The 10,419-nt window shown below is 42.1% G+C and overlaps 1 protein-coding gene across 2 annotated transcripts; it reads left to right on the top strand.

The window, feature by feature from the left end:
• Positions 1-399: 399 nt before the first annotated feature.
• LOC105912215 (angiotensin II receptor-associated protein) lies at positions 400-9,820 on the top strand. Of its 2 annotated transcripts, none has more exons than XM_031567356.2 (5): positions 400-575; positions 996-1,030; positions 1,321-1,429; positions 1,778-1,988; positions 4,245-6,120. In XM_031567356.2, the coding sequence occupies exons 1-5, from the start codon at positions 549-551 to the stop codon at positions 4,310-4,312; spliced, it is 450 nt and encodes a 149-aa protein (XP_031423216.1). In that variant the 5' UTR covers positions 400-548; the 3' UTR covers positions 4,313-6,120. The 2 variants fall into 2 exon arrangements, with proteins under 2 accessions (XP_031423216.1, XP_012696594.1); XM_012841140.3 differs by lacking the exon at positions 4,245-6,120 and adding an exon at positions 7,591-9,820 and having other exon boundaries at positions 406-575.
• The last annotated feature ends 599 nt before the right edge of the window (positions 9,821-10,419 follow it).

Below are 10,419 nucleotides of genomic sequence, written 5' to 3'. Positions count from 1 at the left end.
ACTGGAACACTGCCAGTCTATACAGTTTTTCCACAATAGCCATCTTATCCAATCATTCAAGTAACACCAGAAAGTGATAAAGATATAAAACCATGCCAACGCATACCCCAACAGCAACCTTTTAAAAGAGTGACAATGTACATATCAGGGTCACTTGAGGATTAAGATGTCTGACCAGACAAGAATCTGATGAAAAGGATTTTGATACGATAGCATGATGGGCAGAACTAACTCTGACAGTCATAAAAAGTCACGAAAGCAAGTTGGAGACCTTAATCAAGTTATTCTTAGGTACAAAGACAAAAATGATACATGTTGGACTAATTTAGGCAATCAAAAGAGAGTACATAGCGGAATTTAACGGAGCAGCTTTGCGTCACGTGGAAGCAGTCAGGCTGTTGTCACATGGTTTGTGTTTCCCGACCCACTGAAGGGAGGGGTTAGTAAACTTCAGCACGAGAGAGTCAGTATGCTTCAGAACTTTATATTGTGGGTAAAAACTTGAAAAAGCGAAGGAGTTTGCCCAGAGTCTACACTGGCTAGTAATAATGGAAATCCCAGCTATTAACCTCAAGGTAATTACCCATTAATCATTCCAATTACCAGACAGACAGTACATTTTTCTTTACCTGAGTTCCATAACCGCAAGGCTACTTAGTCAGAGCTGTCGATTGTTGTGAATTTATGAATGACAGATACCCAGTTGAGTATTTCATACACATAGCCTGCTATACGAGTAGTTATGTAGCACATTCTGTTGTTTTTAAGCGCTGAGTAAGTTGAAAATGTTACTGTGATGAAAGAAATGTGTTGGTCTTAAAGTGAGAGTGGAATGCTTGTTATGAGTGTGGGCTATTGCTTAAAGATATCTCTCAAGACTACGTGATCCATTAAAATGTGTGACGCACGTTCCTCATTAAGACGTGAAACTTTAGGCGATTAGCAAACGTAATGACTACTTGCCTGCCGTAACGCTGCATTGTTTATCCCTGCAGGCCATCGTACTGGTTCACTGGTTGCTGACAGTCTGGTGAGTGTGTCTCAAGGCTCCACGGATCTTTTTTTCACTCACCTGAGGAATTTCTCTCGTAGGCCTGGCAAGCGCCAGCTGAAGGTGCTGTTCAGGTCTGCTAGTCAGGTGGAGAAGTGGATGACTACCCTCTGAAGCACCAAAGAACCTGCACCCCTTTCACTGTTCTTCATGAAATATTCTTGAATGTTTTTACTGTTTGGTGCAGCTGAAGTTAGTCTCCTCAGTTGTTATAGAGTCAAAATGTAATGTGTCTGTATTATATGTAATGAGTGTGTGTCTGTCCACAGGGGTTGTATGGCATGGATGCCATCATCCTATGCTTGGGGAAACTTTACCATGCTGGCTATTGGTGTATGGGCGATCGCTCAGAGAGACTCCATAGATGCTGTGCTAATGGTGGGTCACCAAAGCCTTCTCAAGCTCTCTCCAAAATAACTGCAATCACATGTGTACTTCAGATTATTATAACACTTACATACTTATCACACGTGGTTTTACACACTTGCCGTTCTACCCAGAATGATTGGTTTGGCACAGAATTGAGAAGGCAGCTCTGCACTCTGAGAAAGATCTGGCCCTGACCGTGTTTCTCTGAGGCCACAAATGGAAAGCAAATTCTGTTCTTTTCCACACATCTGATGGCACCAAATTGGCTGTTGTTCATCAGATATATGTATGAATCACTAAACTCATTTGATTCTGTATTTCCTCTACCGCCCCCCCCCCCCTTTTTTTTCCCAACAGTTCCTTCTGGGGATGGTCGTGACCATCGTGACAGACATCATCCACTTCGGAATCTTTTACCCGGTGGCCGAGAGCCTGGCGGAGAGGAACAGGGACACATTTCGCTTCAGTGTGGGCATGTCCATCCTTGGCCTGCTCCTCAAGCCCGTCTCCTGTTTCTTCGTCTACCAGATGTACCGGGAGAGGGGAGGCGACTACAACGTCAACTTCGGTAAGTGAACTACACACAGAGATGGGGCTTGCTGGATTGATACAGAGGGCCTCATAGGTTTGGTGCTCTGCAGATTTGTTCTCTTCACGAGGGGGGTGATGCATGTGCCCTAGGTTTTTATAAACATCTCACCTTTCTGTGCAGTGTGGATCAATAGGAAAATAAGACATTTTCCTGTGTGAACTGTGTGGCTTTGCTTTTTTCGTCTCTGCGGAGTTCTGGCAAATCTGCTGTGTTTGAAGCTGTCGGGAGAGGAGAGTGGAGGCAGGGAGAACTAGAGGCTCAGGCTAATTAAGTTAGCGAGACGGTGGGTCACAAGACGAATGCGCCTGATATACCCAGCTTCGCTAATGTAAAGTGTGGACCAGATAAGAGCTGCGCTCGGCGGGTAAATGAATTGATGCGCCTCTGCTGCAAATGCGCTCTTCCACAAACTTGAGTGCCAGTTTGTATGGGGGATGGAGTTGTAATTATAGAATCCATTAGCTGTGTGTGGTCTTAGGGAGAAGGCGTGTGTTGTGCATCTGATTTTGCTGTTAAGTGATTTTGCAAAAAAAAACTGAGAACATTGATGGAAATGTCTGAAACTGCCTTATGTTGCCTCGGACCATGTTGTTGCACACACATTTAAGGCTCCTATGATTTCTGTTGACATTAAATACTTGGCATAGAGATGAGTTTGTCTGATAATTGAGAACACAAAGATCTGCTGGTACATTTGAGAATAGATCAAATGGACTGATGACTAATTATTACTGATCATATGATGTTTTTTTTTTAATAATGCATATCGATGTTGGAGACTGCTGTGGTTAACTTCCCACAGTTTATTGAGGACACAGCAATCGTGTTTTAAGGACACGGCAAAAAAAAGTGTTATTGTGAACGCTGTTGGTCAAAGACAGGGTGGGTGAGACAGTTGGGAGTGAGAGAGATGGAAAGAGAGAAATTGAAAAAGGAAAAGAAATAGTCATCAACCTCCAGGCCCCACCGGGGCAGCAGCGAGCACGTAATGAAGTACCTGCCAGTGTTAGAGTGATAAAACATGGAGGGTGTGGTGATGGATATGAAGACTGTATTTCTGTGGTGGACTTTTCACCTCTGTAGGGACTCCATCACTCTGCATACTAAACACTGGAGCAGAAATGTAGGCTGCCATGAAGTAAACGTGTAGGCCTAGTGCTGATGAAATATGGTCATTTACACGCATATTTCGCGTAGAGACTGTGTGGAGGGTGGGATTATGGTACGTATGGTACGTCAGGTATCTCACAGACATAACCAGCATCACACCCAGTCTGAGTGAATCAGCTTCAAATGTAGTGTCGAATGTCAATCTGTAACCGTAAAAAGGCTAGCTGTTACAAAACAACTAGATTTGGCAACTGTGGGTTTTTCTGGAAAGCATGACTCAAGACACCCACTGCTTTTTTTTATTTTTTTTTTAAATGTATGCCACGAGTTGCTTGTGTGTGTGTGTGTGTGTGTGTGTGTGTGTGTGTGTGCGCATGTGCATGCATATGTATGTGTGTGCATGTGTGTGTGCACATATGCGTGTGTGTGTGTGTGTGTGTGTGTGTGTGTGTGTGTGTGTGTGTGTGTGTGTGTGTGTGTGTGTGTGTGTGTGTGTGTGTGTGTGTGTGTGTGTGTGTGTGCACAAAGGTGTGTCTTTGCTTGCACTTGTGAACCTCTTTCAGTCGAGTTCTTCTGCAAGAGCTTACTGCTGGCTGCCATGCATCAACCTGTTGTGTGTTTAATGTTTTGCTGGGGATGATGGAGAGGGTAAGTGTAAATGGGTCACCCTTAGAAGTCCTCAAATGTCCTTGTCATTATAGTACCCAGTGTGTGTAGCCGCACGTCAGCATTTATTCATGTGGACAATCAGAAATGAGCCCATTAATATGGCAAGTCATTATATAGTTTAAATGTAAATACGTGAAGTTAGATCCCCAAGTAAGATTCCTTAGCACTCAGCAGGTCCTTAAACCACGGAGGTTAGTCTTTCTTAAAAGAATGATGGATTGCTTGGGAATGGGGTGGGTTAGTGTGTATGCGCCTGAGTGGGTGCAAATATTTGGGCGTTTGGGTGGGATACCAGCCCCCTCCATTTCCACTAATATGTTCCCATCCTTATTGTCTTTGTGGTGTTGCTGTCCTCACTGTTCTGTACTTATTTCTCTGTCTCTGTCCCATTCTTGTCTCCTCATTGCCGTCTCCTCTGCTCCTGCCCCTCCATCCGTGTCCGTTTGTCCTCAGATCTGGAGACCTCCGTGGACAGTCGCTGCACCTCGGACAGTGCAGACAGCAATTTTCGTCGCTATTAGATGTCATTCGCTCTCTCTCTCTCTCTCTCTCTCTCTCTCTCTCTCTCTCTCTCTCTCTCTTTCCTCTTCCTCTTTTCTCTCTTTCTCAACCCCTGTTTTTCTTCTAATTTCTGTCTTGCTCACTTTTTCTCACCTCCCCCCCCTCCCTCTTGCTTTCTGTCTCTTTCTCATTCCATGGTCTCTTTGGAGATGCTGTGACAGAAGGGAGCAATTATGGCCATAGGTACCCTCTTGTCCTCCCCCGGCTGTCTGGAAATGTCTTTTCTGTGTCTGTGCCCGTGCCCCTGCTTCAGTCGAAATCTCCTCTGTCATCTCTTGTCTGTTGGCTGTCCATAAATTTCGCAATTTTCAAGTGACTCTGACATGTAATTTGGCACATATTTTGAAATGTAGGCTGTAGCTTGAGCATATGTGTTGTTTTTGTGTTCGATATTCTAGTTGTGTTTCTTCTTTTTTAGCTGTTGTTTGAGTGACGTCCTCAGATAAAGCAGCCAAAACAATCAGACACATGTACATATTATGGTAGTGTCCTAGATTTTAAATCTAACGTGCCATGTTAGCAGTTAGATGAATTATAATTAGCTTATCCTGTTGCCGTTGCATTCCAACATGTCCAAACTTAACAGCTAAAATGAAGGCCCAGTGGAGTGGGTTAAAAGGTTTATGAAGTTATGCTTACAGGTCAAGAGGAAACAAGGGAACCTGTGTGAACAGCATATTTGCTTAGTCGTCTCCAATAATATCACACAGATGTGTTTTTTTATAACTTATCACCAGCCATAAACTGTGAGTAATGTCTACAATAATGTCCCAGGCTGCAGATACAAAGAAGAAATATATTTATTTTCTGAGGACCAAAACAGATACTGTGGCGCAAGTCTTCTGTTTCAAACAGTGCGTTAGTTCATTCATATCATTGCTCAAATCTCTGCTATTACCTCGACATTTTCTGTGTTTACCCAGTAGTAATTTATTCACAAGTAGGTTTTATAAATAATATTTTTAAATAAATTGTGACAAAGAAAATTATGCTATTAGCCCTTCAGTTTCCTTCTGTCATGACTGCATTTTTGTGACTGAAAAATTGACTGTGAAAAATTGACATTGCTCTGAATGATTTAACACCATATGTAGTTGAAGGTCAGCATGCTTTAAAAAAAAAAATCGGTTCAGCTCGCATCTTTTCAAAGACAAAGAGAAACATCACCTGCTGTTGAGCATGGGTGAATGATTTGTATTCCGACACTAGTCCTGAGTAGGTATGTTTCCAATAAGCCTGGTCTTACTGACACATCTCCAGGCGGTCTAAATGAGATTATAGCTGAATTTTGCAGAGGAAAGAGGTGTGTTAATCCTGCTCAGTGGCAGATATCCTATGGTGGCCCCAGGGGACATACACATAAGGAATTCAGGCTGGAAATATTGTAAGTAATTGAACAATTGACCGGTATATATGAGGAGGTTTCTACACCCCTTTCTCGGGACCCAAACATGCAATACTGTGGTTTGGAGTTGTCTCCTCTGAACAGGTAAATCAATTCTCCTTGGGTTCTAACTTTGTTGCCGAGTTGCCGATTTGAGAGCTGAGGACTACGGTTTATTGCCACCCAGTTCTTACTATGTGGCCCATCTTATAGATACACTGATGGATTTGAAATAGAGGGTTGTAGCACACTATGTGAAATGGTTTTAAAAATACCATAACTAGATAATTAACCACAATATCACTCCCAACTATAAGGTAATAGTATCATGTATGACGTACAACTTCTAATGCCATAAAATGGTTTGAAATATTATAAAATATACTATTGAAATAATCACTGGAATAGGTACTATCAGATGAAAGCCAACTAAATACTATACTATTCATAATAAAAAAAAAATTCCAAACCACAGATCTTCCCTCATGAGACTGGAAGGGTTTGCTAATTGTCACACCATTGTTCCTCTGCTCAGTCTTCCCCGTGGGTTTGTGTGTTTATGTGCAGAGGACCTGTCGGCGAGATAGAAAGCGGCGTAGGCAAAGTGTGGAGATGATTACAGTTGGGACCCTGTGGCGGTCTGCCTGGGGGGGCCGGGGGACGCTTTTATTGTCCTCTTATTGATTTTGAAGACCTGTGGGTGAGCTCTGGTTATGACAACATGTCATGAGGAGAGAGACCGAGGGAGCAAGAGCACGAGACACAGAGAGAGAGGAGGAGGACGAGGAGGGGGAGAAAGTGTAGAGTCTAGCTCCTCATGCTCCCAACACTATTGATCACAGATCACTTACAAGGTTATATTGAATTTTTATTTTACGCACACATGCACAGTGTTATATGCACAGACCAGACACTTAGAAATGATTCTGTCTCTTTTCTTTTACTGGTTTCTGGACCCTAGAATTCTGCCTGTGTGGTTTCTATTTTCCAAAGGGCAGGGGTACAATTAAGCTTTCTGTGTATTAGTTATTAGTTTCACGTTGGTCTACGCCACTTTGAAAAAGATTGTTCCGTTAATAAAACAATATTTTCAGCTTGATATCCACCCTACTCCCACATGATTGACCACATAATTGACCCATATAAACCAGACGCTGAGCACAGGAGCAGCACTCTGTGGTCTTCTTTGTAGAATGACCTAGAGCTTGTGTCAGCTGCAGCAGTTTCACACTCTCTAGTTGCCACTCTGCGTCCATGTTCATCACACAGTGCCATAGGTCTATTCCCATTATAGTAAATCCGTACATGCCTGTGTGTGCAAAAACATCATCCGATCAATAGCACATCTGGGACTGGATATAGGAGTTAGACTCTGATGGCTTTGTCAGGGCTCCGTTAGTAGATATCGAAACAACAGTTTTTCTAGGCTTTCCTTGGCAGTTTTAACACATGCTGATAATAAGGCAGTCTCGGAGGAGTCGGTTAGATTTTATGGCTCTTTGTGACACAACGGTTTGAAATTGTGGACTCAAATCATGTTGAAAACCAATTAACAAGGCCACACCTACAAGCTTTCCTTTAAGACCCTGACTATTAGGCCCTTAGTTTGGCATACATCTGTACTTTTAGCCAAAGATTTTCATTCCTCCTTCAACCTCTGCTTTAAGGAGGTATTTGTATTGCTTTAGTTAATAATAGTTACATTGATACTGTAAGTGTTCCCATCCCCCGTTGGGCCATCTCTCTGTGGTTGTCTCCAGGTATCAATATACATCTCGCAATGATGATGATAATAATAATAACATCATTTATGGAAATGCTTCCCTCTCACAAACCTTTTTTTTAATTACCCAGGGTTCCCAACAGTTACGCGCAACCGAGAGGCCTACCAGTCCATTGACCAGCAAGACCAGCCGCCCACTGCTCCGGCGAACCCCTTCAACCAGGCAGAGGCCAGCAAGCCAGGGGTGCGATCCTACTGATACCCTGACAAGGCCAATGTGCTAAACCCAGACCCATAACAGTGCTTGTTTCACTCTGATGGGAAACTGAGTGAATGTTGATGATGTTACATGTGATATAAGGTGTAGAGGTCACTATCGGCACTTAAAGGAAAGAGTTTTGTTACAGTGATAATCAGCACACATAACCTTAGTGTATTCAAACTCTGTGTAGTGTGTTATGCAGAGAAAATGTGATTCAATGTCAGTATGTCGTTACTTGTCTTGTGTGCTGATGGTCAGGTTAACCATACCGTTAATGTGTATGTTCACACAATACAGACAATGTATACCTCTAGCACTATAGCTTCACAGTATTAAGGCTTTGTATTGTTACACTTGCTCATTTTTGTATTCATCCCTTGTGAAATATGAAAGAGCACATGAGAAGGATTCATGGTCATATGAAATTTGCTGTGGTGGGCTTATATGTTATGGCCAACAATGCAAAGACTGACATTCATGAGACTGGTCTTTTTTTTCCTTCTTCATTCTCAAAATCAAACTAGCATTCTCAATTTCAAGGCCTGGTCACATTCAAAGATCTTTTCATTTTATAGTGGGTGTCATGAAAGAGATTTTCTGCCTCATAATGTTCCTCATTAGATGTGTTGGCGGCTCAATATTTCCAGCTCTCTGGACAACTCTTTGCAACCTAGTGGTGTAATCCCTCAAAAGGATTTTCATGAAGGTAAAGATTCAGACTGTGCGGAATTCGATATAACTTGATTAGGTTGTTTTCCTTGGCCAGTACATAACATGCCTGGACCTTGTAGCCAGCACATCTGCATCAATGCCCTAGAAATATTCTGTGACATTTGCAACTACATTTTTGGCAAAACATCAGATTAAGCATTTCAAGAAGAGGTTGATTTTAAGCATCCATATATATCAGGACCTGAGTCTACATGTGTAAGTCAATCATTTGTGTGCCTTTGTAGTAGGGCATAGTGTTACCATGTAAATCCTATGACGGTCTAAATCATGCCAGCAGCTAACTCATACCAGCAGTTTGATGCTTCTCTTCTCTTTTTCTTTTAACGGACTGTACTTCTGTTTTGTTGCTGCTCTCCCTGACTCATGTTATTTCATACTAAAGCTCATTAACATTTGGCTCTATTAATGCCTAGTTCTCCCTGCCTCTGGTTTTTAAATTTAGACCTGCCTGCTGTTGTGTCCGTTTTTCATTCTACGTAACACGTTTCCATAGGAACCATCAAAGAGGATATGTAGACAGATATTTGTCCTTTCTTCACCAGTGTATGTAACATTCCCATCCCTAACCCACCCCCACCCTGCCCCCAATTGCTTCTCCTCGCATTAGCTCTCTGAGTATGTTGCAGTGTTATTTCAGAGAAAGGTCTATGTTTTGTTTTTTTAAGGTGAAAGTGAACAAGCTTTATTGGGGCTTCGGCGAAAACACGTCTGAATTTAGAGTCTGTATTGGGTTTTGCTGCTGCATTCCCTGACAGCACGGTGATGTGGGCTGTCATAATTTAGTAAGGGATGTTTACACTTTGCCTCTCCATCGGAAGTGACGAATCAGGTGCAAGTCAGAACGTGAACAACACAGCGCAACACCAAATGATATACTCCTTCTTTAGACTTGTGATAATGCCAAATGTCCCGTGGATGAGTTGTTACTTTAATGTCTGTTATTGCTTGTTGTTGGTTGTGTAAGTCTGTAAGGATGATTCACACCAACACATACCAAGTCTTCTGCTGATGCTGATGTTTAGTTTACATTTGATAGCTTGTTTCTTTAGACATTCCTGAGGAGATGATTTCATCTTTGTTGTGCTGTCTTAAATCGCGTGGATAATACGGCCACGAAGCAACCTGACTGCAGCCTTTGTGCGAAGCTTGTATGTCAGAGGGAAGCACTTGAAGCTTTATTATAGATGTAGGGTAGTTTTTTGTAATTTCAATCATAGCTTGCTTTTTTACTGCTAAAATGGAGTGATTGAAAAGCACCAAGAGTCTGCAATTCTGACAAATTGAAAAGGCTTGATTGCTTTTATCTGTCATTTTCCATCCACAAGGCTCTGCCAGCCATTCTCAATAAACAGACTGATGATATATAATTTATGCCATATGTGTCACTTCTTTGATTTCTCTGACTCTCGTCCTCGGATACGACTCGACAGTTGCAACACAGTTTCCCAATGTACACACAGGACGATGTAATTTTCTCTAGTGGCCTCGGACTGTAGTCTTACTGTGGTAAACAGGACTGAAAAGAGACCTTGGGACAATAAGCGTATTGTAGTAGGGTGAATGGACAGACAGCGCTTGGTTCTCCCACTTAAATCTCGCAGGGTTCGTCTTTAAAACAGTCAGTCAGAGAAGGGGGCTATTTCAGGTTTTGTTTTCTTTTTTTGTAAAAACAATCTAACGCCATTTCCTACAATATGCTTCACTAACTTTGCGGTTAGCGTATGCATGTTGATTTTTTTCTTGTATTGCTTTATTTTTTTGTCAGTTACGAAAGCAAAGGCTGCTTGAACTTTCGTTTTGTTTTACTAAAGTATAAAATAAATGATTTCCATGCTCTATTACTGAAAGTGTGATGTGCACGAAAGGTATTTGGAATATGTTCTGTTTACGGAAGCAAAGGCTACTTGAACTTAAGTAGACTTAATTTGAATTGCACTGATACCGACGAAATACTCACCAATCATAC

Source organism: Clupea harengus, chromosome 5, assembly GCF_900700415.2.
Source record: "Clupea harengus chromosome 5, Ch_v2.0.2, whole genome shotgun sequence".
NCBI lineage: Eukaryota > Metazoa > Chordata > Actinopteri > Clupeiformes > Clupeidae > Clupea > Clupea harengus.
This window is presented reverse-complemented; position numbering and strand designations above follow the sequence as displayed.